Genomic DNA, 26,010 nt, shown 5'->3' on the forward strand with positions numbered 1-26,010 from the left:
AATATCAAAGAAAGGACAGCCTTTAGTAACACCTTAGTTATAGGGCATAGATATCAAGGTAAACAATGACGAGCAGTTTTTGTTTGGCTTGATCACAAGATGGGATAAACAGATTAAACCAACAGTTCTATACTAGATCAGAAAATGCACGGAATGTTAGGAACTCAAAAACAGAAGGCAGAACAAAGTTCCCATGAAGACAGGGCAGCTATATAGACCGGTTTTTATCTGTTGGTGAGTGAGTACATGTGTATTGTGCATGTAGCTGAATACCAACATGTGCTTATCAACCTGAAGATTAAATTTTGAGCCTTACTGTCACGACATGAATGGTGTCAAATGAATAAGTGGATAATAGTAAATATCCCACCCCAACCCATAAATACAACATTCTGACCTGTTGGATGGTCAGCATCAAATCTCTGTCCATTTTTATTGTTCACACACTGTAAAAGAAAAAAATGTTTCTTAAAGTTAATTTCTTCCTTCAGTAGTACAGTCTAGAAAAAAATTAAATCATAGGACACATTCAGTTAGATTCATGAATGATAAATAATAATTTCAGCTTATATACTAATCACATAGAATTAATGCACCTGAAAAATGGTCTGCTGAAGGGTTCACAGAAATAGCTGCTGTAGAATATACACACACACATTTTCAGAACCGCTTGTCCCATACGGGGTCACGGAGCCCACCCGGCAACACAGGGCGTAAGGCCGGAGGGGGAGGGGACACACCCAGGACGGGACGCCAGTCCGTCGCAAGGCACCCCAAGCGGGACTCGAACCGCAGACCCACTGAAGAACAGGACCCGGTCCAACCCACTGCACCACCGCACCCCCTTGTAGAATATACACTGCCACGTAATTGTGCAATGGGGGTGGAAAATTTAGAGCTGCTTTTTTCTTTGTTTTGGGCCATGGTACTTGAGAGCTAGAGAGGAAGTTTGCAATTTTCTACATCGGGGCTCTTTATAATACATACTTGCTAGAGTGCTGATATGTCACACCAATTTTTTTGTCAGATGCGTGAAAAAGATATATTAATAAGATTAAGATAGCTTGTGCTACCCACAGTGTTAAAAGTGTACACCACACTGTTGACCCTGGCTCAGATAGCACTCATAATTAATTGCCATGTGTGCATAGTTAAACAAATGTGTTTATTAATAAAGAATTTATCAAAATATAACATTAAAAGTCAAGCTAATATTGGAAGCTGGAATTTTCCATTAATTAATTAATAATTAATTAATTAATTATGGGGCAGCTGGTGGCAAAGTGGTTAGAGCTACCTTTGAACCGACAGGTTGCAGGTTTGAATCCCACCTCCAGCTATAGTACCTTTGAGCAAGGTACTTACCCTAAATTGTTCCAGTTTAACTACCCAGCTGTAAAAATGAGTAAATAATTGTAAGGTGGAGAAAAGCGTCAGCTAAATGAATAAATATAAACCATGCCATGTGAGGGATGGGAGCACTCTGTCAACTTAAATGGTTCTTTAAACTTTTGATAGCACAATATTGTGAAAGGGAAGATGAGAACTGCACTGAATACCTCCTCTCCATCCTTTGCTCTCACCCCTTTGTGTTCCTCTAAAAGAAAATCTTCCCTCGTCTCGTCAGTCTTCGTGGTGGAGGACATCAAATTTGAGTGCTGGCCATCCTTCATGGACTCATAAATTTGCTCTAAATAGAAACAAATGTTTCAGCCCCAACCTCAACTGGATACCAAAAGAATTGCAACCAAACCAAACTGGAACTCAGGATACCTGCACCATTGTTGTCCACCAAGAGTCTATTTTCAGCCTCACTCTTCAGATCATCCATTATCCAAATTTTTGATTCTAATGTTGGTACCTGTGCTGTGGGTTGATCTAGGTTGTCCAAAATAGTACCTGCAGAGATAAAATAATGTAGTGACACTAGTCGCAATTGCCTCTAGCTGCCCACCACAAACACTTTTGCCTACTTACCTTCTGTATCTGATCCATGGCATGGGTCACTGATGGCCACAGGAGTCTCCTCCATCACCACATGTTCTTGCACTGATGGCTTCCCTGATTGATAAGGAGTACAAGCTAGAGACTCAGATCTCTGCAAAGCCTCTTCTTCTATGCTAACCTCATCTAAAACTTCCACAGACTCTTTGCTCTCAGTACTTTCTTGATTACACTGAGAAGCTTCTGAGACCAAATCCAGTGTAACAGTGCTCTCTTTCTCTTCCTCCTTGTCCTCCACCTCAGTGGCTGGGGCAGACCTTGAGCTATCGAGTGAAACGGCAAAGACAGGCACTTTCTCCTCCTTCACTGAAGCTGCACCTGTCTCTGTTCTGCGTGCTGGGATCTGGTTGTCATCACATGCCTTCACATGAACAACACTGGTACCATCTTGTTCCTGCTTGTCATGGTCTTTTCCTTTTGCTACCAGAATGATGTTTGGATCAGTATCCATGACCTGCTGTTTCAGGAAATAAAGAGAATTCCAGTGAGAAAAAGTAACACGTCATTGAAATCATGAAGCACATTTTATTTGTTTGTATTATAAGGGATAAAGGTGTGCTTTTCATTTGTTTTCCATCTTAAATCTGTGCATGAAATGATATCTGTATTGCTATATGTCTTGTGGAAATACTAAGTTTCTGTGGAGAAATCAATTTTAAATTGAACATTTGAAGGACAGAATTTCAAAGCAAAATTGGTAGAAAGTTAAAACAGTGGTGGTTTTATTTACTTGTTGTGAATGATGTAAAAATGAAAACAGAAATGGGATGTAAAGGTCATTTGAACCAGATTCGAAATGCAAACATGAAAAATTATGGAACCCAGGATGGGTCCCTGTAGAGCTCTACATTTGACTGAGGTAGCAGAGCTCAGAGTGATCAGCATGATCATTGTTACTTGAACATTACCCAAAAAGTAACTTTAGAAGAGCTTATTTGTTACCCCGATGTTTGAGGACCAGTTTCTTCAGGAACTTTGTGAATATAATGAAGAATAGCTCTGAAATTGGTCTAAAGTTGAGCCATTAATTTTGAGTTTTATCATAAAGGACTAATAACAGCAGTCTCAAAAGAGGAGTCAAATGGCCATTTGAAAATATACCAGATACTTGTGCAAGTATATCAGCAGGAAATTCCTTGGTAGGATGTGCCTTAAAATTGAGGTTTACACATGTATTGCCCAGAAGTTTTATGAATATATGGCTTTGGAATTTTGCTGATGGAGTATGATGTGTATAGAAGGGCTACAATGACAAGCGAACTGGACCAGTAACTGAAAGAATTCTGGTAGAATCAACTCCATTGCAACAATGACTTCACTTTAACATGCTTCAGTAAATATTAAAGGCTATAACTCAGTAAAGCTATAAAGGTTGGCATCTCCATCAGAAAAGAAATAATGTTGCTATGATAATGTTGTTAATCTTGCATATAGGTCCAGACCGGTGTACTGCAGTCAGTCAGTGGGAGGGCACTTGAATACACAAATGTGGGCTGCTCCTTGAGGACTGAATCCACATCCACCTCACTTCCCATCTGTGTGGCCACAGGGTCTGGAGAAGAAACAGGTTGAGAAATCGGCAATTAATGTAAAAAATGAGCTAAAATGCTCTTTCAGGTGAAAACGACGGACCTAGTACAGACCCCTGCAGTACTCCCCTGTATATGATTGATTGAAGTAGAGCCCAGAGACTGTCCACATTAACACTACAAGTAGGGCAATGACAAATATTAAAAGTAATATTAATATCCTTATTACTCTTATTAAATGCTTTGAAAAGGTGAGGCAGTCGAAGCAGTGAAGGTGAGGCTTCTTCAGAAACCGAGGAACAGCTGTTCTGAAATAGGAAAGAACAGTCCCTCTGGCAAAATACTTGTGTAAATATGCTTGCAGAGCTCACAATCAAAGGAAATTAAGAATAGGTATGCCATACCAAAAAAAATGCAAAAACGTGTGTGTGGATTAATAGTGTCTTTGTGTGCAAAACAAAGGCATTCCAAGACTTTGCACCTGTTAAACGTACCGATGCTTACAGGCTTTCTTTTATATACATTTTTTGCACAAAACTCTGTCACATTTTGCTCAAATAAACTGTTTATTGTGTCGCCAACATATTCTCTCTTCACAACACCTTTAGGATTTGCTCTAGCCCTCTACCTTTCTGCAGATGTTCTGCTAATTAGGGGTTTGCTATGCTGTAGTGCTCTCTACTGGGCAGGTGCTTTCATGTCCTCCAAAAAGCCTTGCAGCACTGAATTTATCGCCCAGGAACTCACCACAAAACAGTCCAAAATGCGAAAAATGGGAGAAGCACTTAGCAGGGCTTAGTTAGAATACAGAGCTCTTCCCTGCTCCCTTATTTACTTTAATTACGTTGAATAATGCAGTGTAGCGGCATGGTGGCACAGCAGGTGGCACCAGACCCTCACGGTACCTGGTCTGTGCATCCCGACACGGGTTCGACTCCAGCTCAGTGTATGCAAAGTTTGCATTTCTTCCCGTCTCAGGTGAAATGGTGACACTAAACTGCCGTCAGTGTGTGTGAGTGCATGTAACACTGCTCTGCTGTGCAAGTGCGTGAATGACTGTAGGGTTTGTACTACAGTCTATGGAGCTTTGTAAAGTGCCTAGCATAAAAGGTGCCTTCTAAAAACTAGTTAATAATCATTGTGCATATCTATTCAGCTCAGACACTTTTTAAGTGGTTTTATTTTATGGCATGTCTGCCTGCCACATTGCTGTCCAAAGTCTTCTGAATTTAAGACACTGGAAGACAGTTATGCTGGTTGTGTGATGTGGCTGCACCTGGGCACAGTCCTATGTTCTGTACAAGAACTGGAAAAATGCAAAGCTGATGTTCTACCAATTTATGAGAGCCTTATAACAGTTGGACTGGGTACTCTGTATAGGTAGGAAGCTGCAGGTAAGATGAGCACACACATATACACACACACACACCATCTGAAACCGCTTGTCCCATATGGGGTCACAGGGAGCCAGAACCTAACCTGGCAACATAGGGCGAAAGGCTGGAGGGGGAGGAGACACACCCAGGACAGGACAGGATGACAGTCTGTCATAAGGCACCCTAAGCAGGACTTGAACCCCAGACCCACTGAAGAGCACCACCACATCCCCCCTATGTAAGATGAGCAGCCTTGTGTTATTAAACAGTGCAAGTCACCATCTGCATGCAGTCGTGTGTTCATGTAACAAAGTGGGGGGGGTATAAAAAAGTAAGAATGTGATAGAACAGATTGCTGTGCATTTACAGCATCTGTCACTCATTGCCAGTAACTATTTGCTCAACTTAGAGCCACAGTGATCCAGAGCCTATCCTGGAAGCACTCCTCATGAGGCATGGTACACCAGGGTAGCCACATATGCATTTGTTCACTATGACACACACGTGCGCTATGATCAAGCTAGTGCCAATATTTGGCCTGAAACACATGTCTCTGGACTGTTGGAGGAAATGCACACAAACATGGGCAGAACATGTAAAAATCCACCCAGACTGAACTAATCTCATATCTGAATATTTCCTGATGCTTTCCTCCAAAAGAACCTACATTGTTAAGGTTACAATTATTTACCCATTTATACAGCTAAGTAACTTCACTGGAACACTTTAGGGTAAGTACCTTAGTCAAGGGTACTACAGCCAGAGGTGGGGAATCAAACCTGCAACCTCTGGATTCAAAGGCAGTAGCGCTAACCACTGCTCTACCAGCTGTATTACCCTGCTAGCTTTCCAAGAAACAAGGTTTTCATACCTTGAAAGGATTCTTAAGTATTCAGCAAGCATAATGGTATTCTTGCACACACCCCTTCTGAACCGCTTGTCCCATACAGGGTCACAGAGCCTAACCCAGCACCTCAGGGCATAGGGCTGAGGGGACACACCCAGGACGGGACACCAGTACATCACAAGGCACCCCATGCGGGACTTGAACCCCAGACCCACCGGAGAGCAGGACCTGCCACAGCACCACAGCACCCCCCCGTAACGGTATTCACAGTAGTTTATATAAAATGTGACCTTAGCTGCAGGGGGTGCAGTGGCGCAGTGGGTTGGACCACAGTCCTGCTCTCCGGTGGGTCTGGGGTTCGAGTCCCGCTTGGGGTGCCTTGCGACGGACTGGCGTCCCGTCCTGGGTGTGTCTCCTCCCCTTCCGGCCTTACGCCCTGTGTTACCGGGTTGGCTCCGGTTCCCCGTGACCCTATGGGACAAGCGGTTCTGAAAATGTGTGTGTGTGTGTGTGTGTGTGTGTGACCTTAGCTACAGAACGTAAGCAGGAGCTTTGTCTCATCCTCACACAGGGAATGTCCACAGTTCCAAGCTGGCAAATGCTCTCATGCCCCTTTCCAGATAAATTCATTTGTCATGCAGACTGAAAAAAATATTTATTTTGATGATCTCAAATCATAGTAACAGTACATCAGCGTTTCGGAGTCAAAGCACCCTTAGTGTTGTGATATAACTGGCGGGTTGTAACACATGCCTACCTTCTGGACAGACAGCATGCAGGGGCTGGGTGATATCAGGGCTCCCAGGGGGAGCCAGAGTATCTTCCTCTGCAGAAGGTGCATCCTCAGATGAGGATGGGTTCTCAAAATGCCTGGCACATAGGTATGCAGGATCTGGGCCAGTGGTTGCACTTTGGGAAGGGGACAGTAGCTCCAGATCACCTGCACCATGCAGCGGGGGGAACTGCTCAAGCTGAGGGACTGAAACAGGGAATGATCTGGAGGGGGGCAGGGTGGAGGCAGGAGGTGATGCCGGTGCGATGATGCACTGAAGGCTGGTATCTCTGACATCTTGTACTTGAGAGGACGCCGGGGTGATACCAGGGTCCAGAGTGGGACTTTGGGGGTCAGCCGCCCTCCCAAAGATGAAAGCTGACTCAGTCAGGCTGTGACTGTAGTGGCGGAATGGAGGCCTGCCTGCACAGAAATACACATACAGAACCTCTTGTCCACTCTCTGTACATAGCTACACAAGATGCTTTCACACTCCTGAACAACATCTTATATCTAGGTCTTCTATCATAATTTAGTACCAGCAGGTGGTGTGGTGTTTGGCGCCGCTGCCTTCAGACTCAGACGTTGCAGGTTTGAATTCCACCTCCTAATATAGTAGCTCTGAGCGAGATACTTCCCCAAAAAAAATCACTCAGCTGTATAAATGCGTGCACAGTTGTAGGCAATGTAATACATAAGAACAAACACTGTTCCCACATTAATTCATTGAGCTGACGCTTTTCTCTAAAGTGACTTACAATGGTAGTCTCCCTACAATTATTTAGCCATTTATACAGCTGGGAAATTTTAGTGGAGCAATTTAGGGTAAGTACCTTGCTCAGGGGTACTACAGCTGGAGGTGGGGCGCAAGCGTATGACCTTTGGGTCCAAAGGCAGCAGCACTACCAACCATCCCTTACTGGTTGATATAGTGTCATTTTCCTTGTTCACCTCCCCCTCACCTGGATGTGTGGATGCAGGCTGAGCGGTGGACGATGAGGACAGCTGCCGGAAAAACTCCCTTGGATTGGCAGAGCGCTGAGACACAAGTGCTGCTGCCTCCTGTGGGACGGGAGCGGTATTACACTCCTGCTTTCCTCAGTTTGTCTACTTTGGAATGATGGTGTGCGACGGAACAGTGAGCCCTGATCCACAAAAATAATTTAAAGCAAAAAAAAGGGACTTCAAAGAAAGAAGAGATTTCAAGAAAAAGAGAAGGTTTTGAGCTCACTGCTGCCTGGTCTACATATTGACTCTGTGTGAGCCCTGTCCTCATGTCCTCCTCTTGTTCTCTTTGTTGTTGCTCCTGCATTATGCAATCCAAACAAACAACATATTCTATATAAATATGCCCCAGTCATGGAAAATTCAGCCAACTCCTCCCATCTCATTTATACATTAAGAATTAAATAACAGACAAGCTCCATAGCATCACATATTTTATTCATTTGGCTTAAACTGCCTATAAGATACAACAGCTGCAGGCCAGAGAGAATGGAAGAGTATAAAATGCACCATATGGTTACACTGGAACAGTTCACAGTCTGATGCTATTTTGTAACTGTATCTGCAAGAAATATATTTATTCATTACAAACTACATTAGTAAATTAGTGCAAAGGAGTTAATGCACATGTTAAGCTCTGAAACTTCTGCTTCTAGCAACCTCAGCCGCACAAGTCCTGCTTCAGCTCCACACTCATAATCTAGGTGTGTTGTACTTTTGCTCACCCATCTCAGTATCTCCTGTTTTCGTGCTTCTGCTTCCATTTTTGCCTGCAACCTCCTGACAAAAGAGAACCAGGGGAAAAAAAAACTTCAGTGTCAAATAATACAGTATGAAAAGTACTGTCTTATATCTTTAAAAAAAAAAAAAACATTAAAATGCAAAAAACTTGCCAACAATAGCTTCATATGGCAAATCAGTGGTGTTTCAGGAATCTTTTAAGCATTTAGGTAATGTAAGGCAACATACTTGTTGACTCAATGCCCTGAATACATCTGAGGGAAAAAGTAAATGTTGATGTATGAAATTAAAGATCTCTTTAGACTTGACCTATATACATAATAATAATAATAATAATAATAATAGGGTGGATCTGCTGCTGCACTGTGCCAGCGCTGCTTGGGCATAGGTTTTCCAGCTTAGTCTGTGTGGAGTTTATGTTGGTTTCCTCCCACACTCAAAGGTGTGGGAGTCGGGAACTGGTGCCTGTAAATTGCCAGTAGTGTACCGATGTGCATGTGACTACCCCTGCAATGTCATAACTGAACTTGCAGCCCATGTTTCCAGGTTAAATTCCGGACTGTCAAAACCCTCATTGGAACAAGTGAGTGAGGGAGAAGCGAGTACGATGTATGGAAACTTGCCACTAAAATAAGAAAGGAACTACTTCTGGAAAGGGCAGTTAAACATTTTGTCCGAGATGCCCCGCTGATCATGACTGAGGGGGTGGGAGGGGCTGTCGTGATTCGCTACAGACCTTCAAATACAGTCTAGTTCATTAAGTGTGTGAGGCTGACCTCTGTTCCTGTAGCATCTGCTCTTTCTCCTCCATCTTCCTCTCCCTCTCCTCAGCCTCCCTGAGCTCCTGCTGTATCCTCTCCCATTCCCAACGCCTCCTTTCCTCTGCTGCTCGTCGTCTCTCCTCCTCTTTCCTCTTCTCCTCGTCTCTCTAAAGAAAGAAAAGAAGAAGAGAGGAGAAACACACTAGTAAGCTTAGCTGGAAAAAGCCACATTACTGTAGTGGAGCTCTGCCAGGCAAAACTTATATGCTGGATTTTTCATAAACATCTACTGCACAGAAAGGACTTGACCGCTGATTTTGCCATGGTAAGGGTTGGTGGGTGGCACCTCTGAGCGTGCCCAGAATGAATCCCTATTGATTCTTCGCATCTCCATGGCAGCAATTGTCCTCCTGTAGTTAGTTCCCTGGAAGGAGAGACAGAATAAGAAAAACAACCTTTGTTTACTGGGGGGACTTGGTGGCCCACAGTTCAATGTGACCAACCTCCAAGATCTTGGATATGTTCACACTCAACAGTACAGATGATACATGACAAAGGCTCACATAGCAGCTGTTAGCTAAATACAGAACGCTCCAGTACATTTAGACTTCGACCAATAGAAGAACAGTCAGCCTTTGGAGCAGAAGGTGGCCTCAACTGGGACGGGTAATACTGCAGTTCAGACTCGCACCACAGACTCTGTCTTCTCCACAAAGCGGGAAACCAGCTTTGCATTTGATGCTGAGGTGTCTGTCTTGCTGAATTTGGCATTGATTCGCTCCTCCGTCACGTCGTCCAGGGTCTTCGCACTGACATATATGTGAGCTTCCTAAGCGAGAGAGACAGAGGGTGCTGTCAGTGATAGGAGGCCAAGGGTGCTTCTTTCCCTGCGGATACATTGCACCCGTACCCTGCGGGTAGCACAGAAAAAGAAGACGCCCACAATCTTCCCGCCAAGTGGAAAACGTTCCTATGCAGAAGCATACTTTACTTTGACATGTTTTTCCTCTCCAGTTAGGAGCTCTGCTAATATCAAAGTGCATTACTTTTATTTGTTATGAAGCACTACGCTACTGTCAAAACTGATGCTGTGTTACCTTAAAGTGGATGACACGAGTGTAATGTCAGAAAATCGGCCAATAAAAACTTTATCCATTTACATTAACATTTATTCATTTAGCAGAAGCCTTTGTCCAAAGCGACATACATCTCAGTGAAAATACAATTTGTGCATTACATTAAGAGAAAGAGACATGGCTGCAGATGTGTGACTCTTAAGTAAACCTAGTTTGTTACCTTCCACTTGATGCAACGATGTTCATCGCTCAAGCAAGCACATAAAACGCAGGATAGATGAATCCTGATAACCTCCTATCATTTTTTTTTGTGATAATAAGATACACAAACAATCACATACAATGCCGAAGTAGCGGCTGTATTAAGGCTTATCTGGGGATGCTCATGAAGTTACGGTTCATGAACATTTACACCATATCCATTCGAAATTAGGTGATTCGTAGATGCAAAAGAAATGCAATTATACAGTAACTTCGGGTAATGCCTTTGAGAGACCAACAGCCTTGCTGTGATTGGCAAACATAGTTGTAGTCTTTTTTTTTTTTTTTTTTTTTTAACTTTCTGAGCAGCTGATTGCCACATGCTTCATTAGCACAAGTTGAGGCATGAAGACAATTTTGATGGACATTTAAAACTTGTCAAATTTCTTTTAAAAAAGAAGCACCAAACATTTTAAAGAAATAAGACACAAATATGAAAATAAGAAAGATAGCATAAGAAACAGAACAAGAGTAAGATTCTTTTACCTTGAAGAATTCCTTGATGGCAGGAAGGTGGCTGGCATATTCAATCCTACTGTACTCATCCACCCCTTCGCCCACCTGCATCCAGTACATCATGTGACACATCTGATCAGCACACTGCCATAGGAAACATTTCATGCACATTCCTAAAAGACCAAGGCCCCCTCCCCTTCCCCAACATGCTAAAACTCATAATTATGGGTTTTTCGTAGCTCTTCTCTAATACCTCAAAGCAGAAACCACTTGCCTCCTATGAGATTATTTGATTATAAAGACACATCAGACAGCTCTAAAAGCACAGGATAAACACTGAGTAATACATGACAGAAATATGCAAACTCACCCATGCGATCAGAACGACATGGGGATGCCCTGGTCCATCCGTGCCCACCTGGCACAGCCCATAGTATGCCCGGTTGGGGTGAAACTTCTGAACCAACTCCACCAGTCCACCCACTGTAATGTGGCACAGATGGCCATGAGGAACAGAGGGGATGGAGGAAACAACAGTGTGGTGGGGGCAAACAGGATAATGACACAGTCATCAGGAGGTTTAGATCTCAGACTAAAAAATTGTTTTAAAAGAGTTAAACTCTCGGGGGGGAACTCATTTTGAACATTACCTAACAGTTAATTTCACATATTTATTTAATGAAACAGTAAACTGCTTGGATTAAGGAGTAAAATTGTGACATCCTGTTGATTAGTTTCCACAATTTCGTTCCACCTCCTCTGAAATAGAGCAGTTCATGAGTTATCGCAATCTCGTAAAAGTCAGGGTTCCACAACCCCTATACATTTGGCATGAAAGAAGAGAAACCAGGCCGAATTAATACATTAGCATTCTTTGCAAATTGTCCATGCAGAGAACTTGCTAAGAACATTTCAATCCAAAGCTAATGTGGATATATCTGTTTTAAAAGGATATTTACAGTAACAATTGAAATTGAGCTATTTGTTCCAGGATACAAGCACAGATCTCTTTTTTGAGATTTGTAATCATAACCCTGTGGTCGCAACAGCTGCTGCCTGTCCTAGTGCCACATTATCTGAGGTTTGCAAGATGGGCTGAGTGCAGAAATATACAATGGCCATGTATGTAAACACCATGATGGGTAAAAACACATGATTCACAACCAACTGTATTCGTTTTAAATGATTCTATTTCATTTGATCTTACCTCCTGAATCTGACAGTCTGAGGTTGTTGGTAATGCCATCATATCTGAATAATGCCCTAGAAGGACAGAAGAGGGAAACTGTACATCACACATTATATTTCATTAAGTTATGTTTGCATTACATTACGCTGCATGGTGGCACAGTGATTAGCGCTGCTGTCTCACAGCATCTGGATGGTGCGAGAGGATGTGGGTTTGAACCCTGCTCAGTCTTTGTGGAATTTTTATGTTCTCCCTGTATCTGTGTCGGTTTTCTCCCACAATCCAAAGACGTGATGGTCAGATGGATTGATGACTCCGAAATTCACCCATTGTGTGTGTGTATGTGTGTGTGTGTGTGTGTGTGTGTGTGTGAGAGAGAGTGAAAGCAAGAAAGTGTAAGTAGTAAGTAGTGTATCTAGCACTGTAAGTCACCTTGGGTGATAAGGAGTGGGCTGATAACACTGAATTGTGTTCGCTGAAAGTTGTGAAAATCAAGTGGCGAAAAGTGACTGCTAAATAAAGTACTGTAAAGTATGTAAACATGAGGGACAGCTGGTAGCTACTGCCTTTGGATCCAAAGGTCGTAGGTTTGGTCCCCACCTCTGGCTGTAGTACCCTTGAGCAATGTACTTACCCTAAATTGCTCCAGTAAAATTACCCAGCTGTATAAATTGGTATATAATTGTAAGCTTAACATTGTAAGTCACTTTGGAGAAAAGCATCAGCTGAATGAGTAAATGGAAGTCACACAGCTACAAACTCAACTGCCTAAAGGAAATAATGTTATGTTCCTAGCTGACTGATGAGGTGCTGTTTTGCTCTTGCACCACTGTAAACCTTGAGCTGACGCACTGTAACACAACGTCTTTAACGCGCAAGAGTTAAATGGACCGCACATGAATCACATCATAAAAACTGCTGCATGTGACAAAAAACCCTCTTTCACTTTCTTTCTCTACATGTACACAAATCTGTCAACAGCCTAAGAGGTAAAGCTCACAAATGTAAATGTAACACTTCTTCTGAGACCAAACCGTAGATGGTTGTTGGAATGGCATTGGATGAGCTTCTTTATCTCATAGTTTCTTCCTGTATACATCATCAGGGAAAATCTCTGCTTCCTCACAGCTAGCAGCATAGACCTCCTCTCAGACATTATAGAGTTTAGCTCCATGATCTACAGCAGCGTGTATGTGTGTGCATTATCTTATAGTATAATTGCAAAAGCCAGCAACACCATAAAACATGCTGTGAGCAACATATTTACATTCTGAACACTGTTTAAGAAACACACATGGTTCACTGTGAATGTCTAAATGTCACAGTTCCGCAATCCCATTGAAAGTGGCCAAAAATGACTGCTCCCTAACATTGTTTTTGTTCCCATTTATGAAATATGCTGTAAGCTTTCACAGACAACTACGAAATTAGACCTATGACCAAAAGGTCATTACTTCTGTACCTAAAGGGAGAGACCGTTCTGTTCCCTTGAGAAAAGTACTTAATATTATTGACTAAATACTGTATATGCCCCTGTGTAAACTGTTTTCTAACTTTAAGTTAATTAGGATCATTTGGAAAATGGCATGAAACATTGTATAATACTAATATCATCATCAAAGAAACCACGTGTTTAACAGCATGAAAGCCATGAAATAAAGTCTCATATTCCCAACTTTATCACGTGACAGTCACCAAGATAATCCATGTAGGCACTGAAAGCTGTAATATCGTTCAATCTGTCATTGAGCGGCTGAGCACTTTTAATGTCTATAAATATCAAACAAGATAAAAGAATTTAATAAATTAAGTTAAAGATTATGCCTCATAAAATTGCTTTCGAAAAGTGTTCCTTTTCCAGTGAAATGCTTCCCTTGCCAAAAATGATTATCCAGTTAAGGTAAATGTCACAGGGGTGGAGTGGCCTGGATGGAACAGCAATGCACTGAATAGCACTCACAATATTAGGCACCATTAGAGTTATACATTCACTTCAATACCTTGATTCTCAGGTTTGGGAGACACTGAGAAAAAAGTAAATCCATGCAAACACAGGGAAAAAAACAAACCCCACAGAAAGAGTAATGGTCCTGATGCACAAACCTGGAGATGTGAGGAGAGGACATTACTGATCATATAAATCCTATGGCAGATACTGCTGGCAATAAACTAACACTTATAATACTGGCCACTGGAAAGTACATATTTAAAAATTTATAGTTTCATTAAGTATTGCAGTCATCCACAAATATTCGTTTTTTGATAAGAGTTTCCAGTCATGGGCAGAGCAATGCATGCAAATGAAGCAAAAATTATGCAAAGTTGTATTGATATAAAAAATGAAAGGTTTACAGACAACTCTGGTCCATTACTGTTGTTAGTTAGTTAAAAATAATTTAATAAATAGCAAGCTGCAGACTTCTCTCATACTACATCTTCCCCTTGTTGTTCGGCTGCTTGTTAGCCAACCCCAGTTTTTAAATCGAATTAAAGCGCTGCTTTTATATAACTAAGCAAAGTCATCAAGAAGAGAACAACTGATGCAGAATGGAAGACTACATGTAATGACGGTATAATACGACCCATTGTGCTCCTAGACCCCCAGCACAATACACAGTAAATACAGTTATCACTCTTATTTTAAATCTTCAGACAAACGGACGACTTTGAAATATCAGCTCCAAATGTGCTGGAAAACAAAACTCCTCTGTCACTGTAGAGTTAGGAAAACACATAGTGGCTTTGGTCAGTGCCTGGGGTACCCAAAACTTTGCAGGTTTAAGTCTCAGATGGTAGCCTGCTGCTTCCCCCCGAGCACAGTACTTAACCTAAACTCCTTCAGTAAACACACTGTACTGTACTGTGTCACAGCACATAGAATTTTACAGTATTTCCAACTAAAACAGTTAATTACTCCAGAGAACTTGGGTATGTGTAACTTCTACTAGTGTACCGCGAATGCAGTAAGGGACAAAAGTTTAATAACGTATCACCGCAGTAAGAGGCTCTGCTGCTAAAATTCAATGGTCGTAAATACTCTTACCACGGTGCACTTTAGCTGTGGGATTGTGGCCCTTGCGAGAGACACTCACTACAATGCAGAGTGTATAGACTGCACAGTACAGCACAGAGCAGGACGCCTCTTTCCCCACCTTACCGTAGCTCTACTATGTGTTAGCGCTCGCTGTTAGCCGCCAGGCCTGCTCCTGAGTGCGGCTTCCGGCCATTAACAAGAGTCTGACCGCAACAGACGTTACGTTGTGCTGTGTCCATTTCCTGCGACCGTTGCATGTATGCCAAATACGGTCACGTGGAGGCCCTGATACGTTTCACAGAAGAGATATTGAACCTCCCTGTTTCTCTTCAACGCAGTGGATAGACAGATTTTCATAACGGCATTACTCGCAACCAGATAAGCGACAGTTGTGCCATAAGACAAATACATGGGATGTTAACAGAAATGATCCAAGCACAGATCGGGATCAAAAAACACAATTCCTCCAAAATGCTCCAGTAAGTGTACAGTTAAGAGTATCGGTCAGAGGAGATGTTTCAGCGCGAGATACGGTTCCCCTGGGCGCCCATTAGCATTAGCATTACCACAGATCGCCCGCTATTTGTGGACAGGGAGAGGAAACCATTTTTTATGAATTTCCCGTGAGGAAGAGGGAGAGAATGAGAGAGGGGGTGGGCAGGATGCAAACAGCACAGAGAAAGGGAGAGAGGGAATTAACAGGAGTACAAAGAAAAAAGGTTAAAAGAGGGATATTGGGGTAGGGGGAGAATGACAGGAACGGGTGGGAACAGCACAGCTAAAAAAAGGTGAACAGAAACAAGTTTGGGGACACGAAAGCAGACAAATGATGAATGATTGAACTTCAAGTGGAAATGCAGCGTGCGGGCAAGTTTGGGAGTGGGTAGATGTAAAGAATCCTGAGAACAAATGCATGCTGTGTGAGCGTGCTGCTCAACCGCATGCCTTTTTGTTGCATCTTGTAGCGCTCACTGTCACGCTCATGACTAATACCGGCTCACGGTAGACCGCACATTAGATCGCTGATGAGTGGGAGTGGTATGGTCTTCCTCACTGCTGCCCGGTGTAAAGATGCATGTAGGCAGAGCAAGAACTGTCATTCCAAGAGCTAATTTACTGGTCTGTAGACCACGTGCTGCGGGCCATATGGCTGTTCCGTTAAGGAATGTCTTCAGTGGTGATACAGTCGACCACTGGCAACATAAAATCAATCAGGCTCAAATCCCTGAACCAGAAGCCTGTTACTTGATCTTACCCTGATATTGTGTTCCTGCAATTTACTGTACTTTTACATTCCCTGTTCTGATAGCTTAATCGTGCCTTACATCAGCCAAGCTTTAGAAACAAGAATGGCATCTTGCTTCATGAGTTTTACTGCCATGCAATTTAAACTGAGAGCCCCAAGAATCCTTCAGGCTTACACCTGGGACTGCCTAATTCAGTTATCAAACTATGCTTAAATCTGTGGAGGGATGGAAGCAATTCATGCTCAGTAGATCTCAGCTTTTAGATCATTTGCACATGGAGTATGTGTGCGATGCTGTAAGGTGGCATCACGCACAGTCTTCGGCTCTCAGCTCTCTGGAGGGATGTTACCAGATCAACTGGGTGAAGATATTAATCTACCCAACAGAAGACACAATCGCGTAGGAACAGTGGAGATGATGGGGAAGGTGGATTTTATGACTTGCAGACAGGTTCTCTGATGATTAAGTTTTTAGAATAAATCAGTTATGTGTGGTGAGTCGCATACAGACAATAGAAAAATTTCACTGCAGAATCTTTGTTAAAAACTGCACATCTGCAATGGCGTTGTGGTTATGCAATGCTGTGTCATTTTCTACTGCATTAACAATGCTTTTGTGGCGTTAAACAGAGGAACAGGATCCTTGGTCAATTTCAGCACAACAATTAAGACATATAATTTCTCAGTCCACCCACCCTTCCAACTTCACCCACTGTCCCTACTTCTACGACTCTGTTCCCTTCGCCCACATCCGCTTCTAAAATAAAAATGCCTCTATTCTACCATGGTTTCCAATCCTTCCTTTGTAAACAGGAGGTGATGAAGGCTAGTCTGAAATTCAATAAGCAAATGTTCACAACAAAAGTTAACAATATCACAATGTGATGCAGGATATGCACCACCATAAAAGGAATCTACACAGCAAAAAAAAAAAAAAAAAAAAAAAAAAAAAAACCAGAGGCCAAGTTGAAGGACAAAAAGTAATAGTAATTATAGTAAATAAAAACAGACATTGTGTAAGAGTTAAAATTTCAATGCAAAATGGTTTGGCCCTACTCACCATTTGCATTGATAGTACATGGACCACAGATAAAACATTCTTACGGTGGCTATGTGTATTAGTACTCTCCGCTCTGCTCCCAACCAACATCTCCACCAACATCTCCACCATGGCCCTTGATGCTAGAAATGGAAATTTCAACAGAAATGAATGGCTGTGATCCAAGCTCATCACAGCAATGAACTACCCCTGAAAAGCCTTAAAAAGTTATTAGCAATATAGCAAACATGGTGAATCGGTCAAACGTAAACATTTACAAAAGCTAGCAAGAAGTGATAGAATGAACTGTGTAGTTATTGGGAAAACAGATTTAAAGGCACGAGGCTGAGATAAGGGATCAGGAAGGCACTCCGTCCCTAACATGAGTAGGTAGATGAACAAGGGCATGAGGCATATTAAAAAATAGCTTCCTGCTTCAACCAGTGGGCACACGCAAAATGAGCGCTCCTCGGGGACGCCTCCGGTATTTCCTGTCCCCAATAGCCACTGTGATTTCTCCTTCGCCCAGCACCATGCTTTCCAGTCTCTCTTCTTCTTTTTCTCTCACAAGCCCTCTTCCTTGGTCTCACTGTCCTGCTTCCTCCACTTCTCATCTTTTATCCTGCTTTTATGCAGCTTGCTTTTTCACTTATTCTAGTTTGTTTTTGACACACCGTTCAATGCTGAATCAGGTTTTTTTTACATTTATTCACTTAGCAGATGCTTTTCTCCAAAGCGACTTACAATGGATACTATGTAGTGTTATCAGCCCACACACCTTATTCACCGTGGTGTCTTACACTGCTAGATACACTACTTATAATGGGTCACTCATCCATACGTCAGTGGAACACACTCTCCCTGTGTCACTCACACACTATGGGGGAACCTGAACATGCATATCAAATGCATATCAACAGGTGGCATAGTGATTAAGGATGTGGCCTGAATCAAAAGGTTGTTGGTTCAAATGTCAGGGGTCCTGCTGTTGTACCCTTAAGAAGGTGTTTCATTTTCATCCTGCTCTTGACTCCAGTGTAGTGGAATGAGCTCCCTCTCTCAGAACTGCTGAATCCTTTCCAACATTCATAAAAGGGTCTCAAAACACATCTCTTGGCTGCACTTCCCTTCTGATCACCAACATAAATTTGTATCACACCATCTGTCATGATCACATAAGGGTTTCTTGTCTGACTCAGTCCTACAGGCAGATATTCGAGTGATGTACACCAACAAAAACGGTGGTATCAAAACTGTTTCAAAAACTGTGCGTCAGTAATCGTGCGCCTGTATCTGAAGCTGTTTGTTTTCAAATGCACTTTTGTTTATCCTGCGTTGTAGGTAACTTTGGAAATACAGTAAGTGTCTACTAAACCAATAACTGGGACAGCTGGTAGTGTAGGGGTTACAGCTATGCCCTTTGCATGCAAAGGTTACAGGTTTGATCCCTACCTCTGGCTGTAATACCTTTGAGTAATGTACTTATCCTAAGTTGTGCCAGTTAAAATATCCAGCAGTATAAATGAGTAAATAGTTATAATGTAGGGGGTGTGGTGGCACAACAGGATTGGCTAGGTCCTGCTCTCTGGCAGGTCTGGGGTTTAAGTCCTGCTTGGGGTGCCTTGTGATGGACTGGCATCCTATCTTGGGTGTGACCCTCTTCCAGCCTTTTGTCCTGTGTTGCTGGATTAGGCTCTGGCTCACTGTGACCCTGCTCAGGACAAGTAGCTTCAGCCAGTGCGTGTGTGTAGTTGTAATGTTAACATAGTAAGTCACTTTGAAGAAAAGCATCAGCTAAATGAATATATGTCAATCTCTAAGAAAGTAGCTATTTAACTGGATGGAATGATTTCTGACCGGTGCACAGTTATGTACACTTGCGTGTCCTTTTTCATCTGAACTCTCTGTCCCACAAACATGAACGTGGCCCTAGGACTAAATCCTGAGCAGAAACCTTCTGCAAGACACTGACCATGACGGCATCAACGTGACAATGAGTCCTTATATTTTACCAGCAGTGAAAAGGCCTAATTTTGCCTGCTCAAATAGATAATTATATCTTGTGGCAAAATCACTTTCATTAGAGGTCTAACAAGGAAATGTTGGTACAATTAAGTGGAGATTTGATAACAGAGTGTGCAGCCAGCAACAGCCCACGCAAACCCTTACTTCATGCTTGTTGTGACAACAAATTTCCTTCTAACAGGGATCTCAAGTTTCTCACACCTCATCTCAACGCCTTAAAGAATGGTAAGAAAGTCAAGAAAAGGAGAAAATGTTGCAATGGATGGGCACCTGGGTCATTCTGTGTGCAGTATTACACTTTTTCCTTAGCTTACAGTTTTTATTTGGCACTTAAGGTATTACGTGTCATATACCCTGTACTGTACTCTGTTCTGTCTTCTGGTTTTGGAGTTTTCACTGAAGTTTTGGAGTATTTGCTTGCATCACTGCAACCTTAGACTTTTATTTGCTGTTTGTTACTTTGCTGGCAGTTTACTGAAATAATATTACAATCATTGTTACTTATAGAATTATATTCAAATACAGTACCTGCTTTACCACTAAGGAAATATTAAATGAAATTACTACAGAATTTATTAACCGCTTCCATTTGCTCCTGGTTACATTTTAAAAACATTATTTTGTATAGATCGGAAAATGGGACAGATGTGGACAAGTAACCATGAAATTGGGTACAGAAAGCAGACATTGAGATGCCTACTATATCACTTTCAACATCTGCTGAAAATTGCATGCATTGCTTTCAGTCATCTGAGTCACAAATTATTTATATTACAAACACTGCATGCTAAATGGAAGCATGCGCTATATTTAGATTTTCTATGGATTTGAAATGCCAGCTGCTGCATAAAGGAACACATAAAAAGTCAATAGACTATTTAAACTATAGTGGATAAACAGGAGTATTAAATGGCTGGAGTCAAATAGTTCTCAGATCAATGCAGGGAGAAATAACTAAAACAGAAATTTCAAGTTTTACATTGTAGAATTGGGGGAGCTGAATGAGGACTCACGTTAGACTCAGTGACATTTCTAAGAGATGATTTAACACTGGCTGATTTAAGTATATAGTCCTAATTAAACACTAATTAGGAGCAACTATGCTATATGAGCAGGGAGAATAGGAACTGGACCTTCAGAATGATTGAAGTAGTTTGTAAAGTAAACATATGAACAGCACTGCACACAAGGTCACCTGACAATGGACTGCAGTTTCTCAAGGCCAGAGCTAAAGAGGGGGAAACTTTCTAGATTTAGCCTTCTCACAAACTGCTTGCAGCTCGAACCTTGAATTTTCATCTACGGCCTCCACAGATGAACTCACTCACAAACATTTTTGCAGGGGGAGGATCACGATCCTTGTGCTGAACCTTTTAATCCGGTCTTGAATCCAATGAGAAATTGAGTTCAAACATATAGAGCGTTTATGGCAATTTCTCAAGTATAACACTAACAGTGCTTATCGATGGTCCTATGTTTCATATTTGCAGATTTGCTGAAATAGTTTTGCCATCTTTCTGACTGTTGAGGTTAGCAGTGAAAAAAACACCTTTATGCCCCTACTTACATTTATGTTTACATTTACATTTATTCATTTAGCAGACACTTTTCTCCAAAGCGACGTACATCTCAGCAAAAATACAATTTGTGCATTATATTAAGAGAAAGAGACATGGCTGCAGACATGTGATTCTTAAGTAAACCTAGTTTGTTACTATCCACTTGATGCACTGATGTTTATTGCTCGAGTAGGTGCCTAAAACGCAGGATAGATGAATCCTGATACCCTTCCTACATTTTTTTTTTTTTTTTTTTAGGTACACAAGCAAACATTCACATACAATGCCGGAGTAGCGGCTGTGTAAAGGCTTATCTGGGGATGATCATGAAGTTATGGTGCATGAACATTTACATCACACAAGCTGGAGAGATCTTGGGCGAAGCGAGTCCAGAAAAGGTGAGTTTTCAGACCCTTCTTGAATGTAGACAGTGTTTCAGCAGCTTGGAGTGAAAGGGGAAGGTCATTCCACCACAACGAAGCCAAAACCGAGAACCTCCGTGCTTTACTTCTGTAATGTATACTGGTTCATATGGTGGAATGTGACAAATGAACTGTACTCTAGAATCACGTGTCTCCATCCAAATCTCTCCTTCTGTTGATGTAATTGTGCACTTTTGTACTGTTCTCTGAGATGTATGTCACTTTGGAGAAAAGCATCTGCGAAGTGAATGAATGTAATGTAAAAAGGGGAGAGGAACCTGGCAGACACTGTCACCCACACATGAAACTGATGAAACATGGAGCAGCAGTAATGTACACGCTTAAGGATGAACACACTCTCCCTGCAACCTTTTGAGCAAAAGCACAGTGTCTTAACCACTGTAACACCAGCTTAATGCTGTCATGTTAAAGACTGCAAAACAATAAAAATGAACCCTGAATTTAAGGAAGTAGAGTAATCGGGAGGAGATACATTAACATATATTATCCTGTGGGTGTAACAGCTTGTTAGGAATTTGGGGGTCTGCAAAATGATGATGTCACCTCAACTGGTGATGAAACGTTTGCAATCTAAATGCCGAATTTGGGGGTCCGCAAAAATTCTGGAAGTAGCACTCGGGTCACACACAGATAGTATGCTGTGTTTTCTACACTGGACAAAGAGTAATTCGAAGTACAGTAACAACAAAGGGTTAGAATGGGGTCAGTGCATCTTATGGGAGAGAGCAATAAGACTGCTAATTATAAGCAATGACACTGTTAATTATAGGGGCTCATAATTAGAGGAGCTTGTGCTTACAGGGCAGCTGGTGGTATAGTGGTTAGGGGGGTTGCTTTTGGATCTGAAATTTGCCGGTTCGAATCTCACCTTCAGCTGTAGTAGCCTTGAGCAAGGTACTTACCCTACTTTACTCTAGTAAAAATTATCCAGCTCTATAAGGGTTAGTAGCTAGAAGTAAGTTGCTTTGGAGAAAAAAAAATGAATGAATGTAAATTGTAAATTCAGCACAGACAGGTCCAGGCGTCCTGCGCACCTGGTAAACGGCACAAAACGCAAATGTAAGAGGATGTCGGTCTTTCATGACAAGCAGAGGCTGAAAAGTCTGAAGAAATACACAGTGTTAAACGCGCTGTCCTCAAAGGCGCAGAGTAAGAAACAGCTCATTAGCATACGAGCGCGGGGGGGGGGGGGGGGGAGAAGCAGTGTGGGACTGGACTGCGGACTGACCAGTTGGTGGAGCAGCGCGGATTCACGATGTCCTCCTTGGCCGTGAGCAGAGACAGGCTGTACGTGTCCAGGTTGACCGCTCGCATCGCGCCGCCGCTGCCTCGTGCTCCACGTCGTCAGACGCTCTGCGCTGTCGCGCTCCCGCGTCCAGCTCCAGGTCCCCGCGGCCGCAGGACCCGCCCCCCCGCCGGGGACGGGACCTCCCATGTCGCCTATTCTTAACCTTTACGTAGCCGACGCCCTTTGTCTACGATCATTCATGGTGTCGGATTATGAAGTTTACGCGGATTTACCAGTGTATACATCCGATGAGTGCCCCTCATGAATCCTACTTCATCTGAAATGGGATTCGAAGCGCGAATGTTCTGGTGCGAAGGCGCTAAACAGCACCGCAGAGTAGAGGGGATTCCCGCCCACCTGATCGATGCTTAGTTTCCGTAGCGCTCATCTGAACTCCCGACGAAACACTTATTCCTTCCCTTTTGTGGTCCTTGAAACTAGAAGTACTGTAATATTTTATTCTGTTTATATAGTCCGTCATGTAACTGGAGGATGAAATTACGTTTATTCATTTAACTCGCGCTTTTCTCCAAAACGAGTTCTAGTATTAAGGTTACGATTTATTTACCCGTTTACAGCTGGGTAAATTTACTAGAGCAATTTAGGGCAAGGGTACCAGAGAGGGGGATTGAACCTGCGACCGTGGGGTCCGAAAGTGGTAGATGTAATCACTACGTTACCGCCTAATACACTTTAAGCTTCTTGGGCTTCTTAATTTGTATTATATTCTATTTCTTCATGTTTAAAGCTTCTGTTCAAAGCTATAATTATACATTGTAATGGTATTTTTATTATTAAAAGTATAATTAGTAAATTACAAAAATTCTGAATGATAATAATAATAATTTTTGTTACTTTCAATACACAAGTTCATGTCTTTACCCACTAGTATGTTAACTGTACTTGAATTGATTTCATGACGCTTTAAATGTACACATGAGTAAAGAGTGGCACTCACACACACAAGATGAGCATGTATTTGATTTTATGCCAACAACACCGCTGTGAATAAATAAATAAATGTAAATGTAATGCGTTTAGGGGGGCGCAGTGGGTTGGACTGGGTCCTGTTCTCCAGTGGGTCTGGGGTTTGAGTCCCGCTTGGGGTGCCTTGCGGTGGACTGGTATCCCGTCCTGGGTGTGTCCCCTCCCCCTCTGGCCTTATGCCCTGTGTTGCCGGGTAGGCTCCGGTTCCCCGTGACCCCGTCTGGGACAAGTGGCTCTGAAAGTGTGTGTGTGTGTTTATTCACTAATCTGCAGCTTGTCCAGCTAAGTTTAATGAGAGCAGGTAGTGCTGTGGATGGGCAGTCTGCCTGTATCCTGAAGGTGTCAGGTTTGAATTGTCACTCTGCTGCAGTAGCCTTGAGGGAGGTACTTACCCTAAATTCCTGCACTAAGAATACCCTACTGTATAAATGTATAAACCAGATTTATAAATTATTCTCAAGTTTGTCATGCAGGCATTCTAAATTCTCTTAGACAGAAGTGTCAACCAACCATGCAGGTGTGGCTTTAGGTGTTACCACTGGTTATAGACTGTGCTGATTTGTGTGTGCAGTCGGATGAGCAGTCTCACACACAGGCACTTCTGTGCTATAGTGCTATAGTGTGGAGGCCTTCTCTTTCTTCCCATGCGCTAAACAAATGTGTTACCAAGAGACATTCCTTGTTGCCTAGAGGCATCAGAATGTATTGGAAACAGATGATGTTGTACACATGGAGTATCTGCCTGGGCCTTGTGTGTTTGGAAATCACAGTGAGAAGAGTACTAAAAACAAAGGTTGACATTAGTATTTGCTTCATGCCCACAGCAGGCACTCAGTGTCACATAAAGGAAATAAAAGGAAAAGTTTATTTTAGCATGAAATGCATTCCGTGTTCTGTAGTTTTATCTTGGCTTCCATCAGACGGAAGAGAACGATGACTTGTCAGATGTGTCATCTGTGTTTTAAATTCATATGCTGGTAAACTGTTTTGACACCCACGGCAATGGGGCTTTGTGCCACACGGGTTTAACTATGTACCGCAGCACATCCTCATACCAAACGTCTAATTCTCACATTTTGAGCCATCAAATCCACTGTATTACCTGGGAGGATGATGTTACTGCATCAGGCTCTCCAGTTTCCAATCATTCTGTTCTTGAATTATTTCTAAGTGGAGCTTTTATAGTATTTCACAAGGCTAAAATTGCCCACTGGGGTTGAGGGTCTCCTGAAGAAAACTCACTCAAGGTTTGTGTTCACGGGAAAAACAGAATTGTGTGCCTTCAATGTATGCAGAAATAAAATGAATGCTTTAATAGTTCAGGGTAATGAGTGAAATGGAAAGAGTGGACTAGGACTGGATCAAAGTACGGATCTTTTGTGATTCCTCGTTGCCTGTGGAGAGGATGTTGACATTCCTTACGAGCCGTTGGTTTTCTGCCAGCTGTACCCATAGATCTTAATCTCAGAACTATCCTAAGTGTTGGACAGCTCTTCACAATCCACTGAATGTTATCCTTGGCAAATATATATTAGAGTTAGAGCTTTAGGAAAAAGTATGTGGCTTCTAGTATTAACAGTAGGATTTTTAACTAGTTTAGGCAACGGCAGCAGCTCAGGTACTTTTTCCAGAGGTGAGGTCATGGTTCCGATCGGTAACCCGGGGTAGCAGATACCTACAACCGCAGGCATGATGTTGAAAAAATAACATGAGGTTTGTTACAGCAGGGGGCGTAGTGGTGCAGTGGGTTGGATCGGGTCCTGCTCTCCGGTGGGTCTGGAGTTCAAGTCCCACTTGGGGTGCCTTGCAATGGACTGGCGTCCCGCCCTGGGTGTGTCTCCTCCCCCCTCCAGCCTTACACCCTGCGTTGCTGGGTTAGGCTCCGGCTCCCTGCGACCCCGTATGGGACAAGCGGTTCAGACAATGTGTGTGTTTGTTACACTTCAAGTGATATATCGGACTTCTTCAGGTGCATAATGAATTCTGCAGACAGTAGCAGCTCTTTGACAGTGCTTATTAACAATACAAAAAATGTCCAAACCACTTGGAGAACTACTCCACGGTTTAGTGGTCCACTGCATACAGACTGGACCAACACATGGTTTTTCTCAGCTGGGTTTGACTGCAGCTGAACTCTACGCTAAACACTAAGAGCAATAAAGCTTGTGGTTGCAATAATCTTTGAAATGAAAGATGTCACATTGAGCATGAATCTGAACATTTCTCTTCTACATGAGGTACTCTTCTACTTACATTAAAACAACTTAGGAACAACCTTTGGAATTTGCCTTTCATGTGAATACAATGCCCACTTTAATGAACTCAGGGCATGGAATCTGTCATATGTGTACCTAAAATTCTAAAGCCCTCTC

General features: G+C 42.5%; 1 protein-coding gene across 5 annotated transcripts in view; it reads right to left on the reverse strand.

The window, feature by feature from the left end:
* Positions 1–22,781, reverse strand: part of LOC108925056 (drebrin-like) — a 30,347-nt gene extending 7,566 nt beyond the window's left edge. Inside the window, exons 1-17 of one of the 5 annotated variants that reach the window (XM_018736767.2) lie at positions 22,592–22,780; positions 12,036–12,091; positions 11,199–11,311; positions 10,859–10,933; positions 9,727–9,864; positions 9,382–9,459; positions 9,051–9,202; positions 8,259–8,313; positions 7,760–7,834; positions 7,491–7,590; positions 6,514–6,951; positions 3,447–3,556; positions 2,323–2,461; positions 1,978–2,061; positions 1,774–1,899; positions 1,560–1,690; positions 398–446 (exon numbers count right to left, since the gene is read on the reverse strand). In XM_018736767.2, coding sequence (XP_018592283.2) covers positions 398–446; positions 1,560–1,690; positions 1,774–1,899; positions 1,978–2,061; positions 2,323–2,461; positions 3,447–3,556; positions 6,514–6,951; positions 7,491–7,590; positions 7,760–7,834; positions 8,259–8,313; positions 9,051–9,202; positions 9,382–9,459; positions 9,727–9,864; positions 10,859–10,933; positions 11,199–11,311; positions 12,036–12,091; positions 22,592–22,677 — 2,005 coding nt within the window. In that variant the 5' untranslated portion in view covers positions 22,678–22,780. Of the gene's footprint in view, positions 1–397; positions 447–1,559; positions 1,691–1,773; positions 1,900–1,977; positions 2,462–3,446; positions 3,557–6,513; positions 6,952–7,490; positions 7,591–7,759; positions 7,835–8,258; positions 8,314–9,050; positions 9,203–9,381; positions 9,460–9,726; positions 9,865–10,858; positions 10,934–11,198; positions 11,312–12,035; positions 12,092–22,591 lie in introns of all 5 variants that reach the window. The other 4 variants (XM_018736763.2, XM_018736764.2, XM_018736762.2 and 1 more) reach the window with 4 other exon arrangements.
* Positions 22,782–26,010: the final 3,229 nt, after the last annotated feature.

This window comes from Scleropages formosus, chromosome 6 (genome assembly GCF_900964775.1).
Source record: "Scleropages formosus chromosome 6, fSclFor1.1, whole genome shotgun sequence".
Taxonomy (NCBI): domain Eukaryota; kingdom Metazoa; phylum Chordata; class Actinopteri; order Osteoglossiformes; family Osteoglossidae; genus Scleropages; species Scleropages formosus.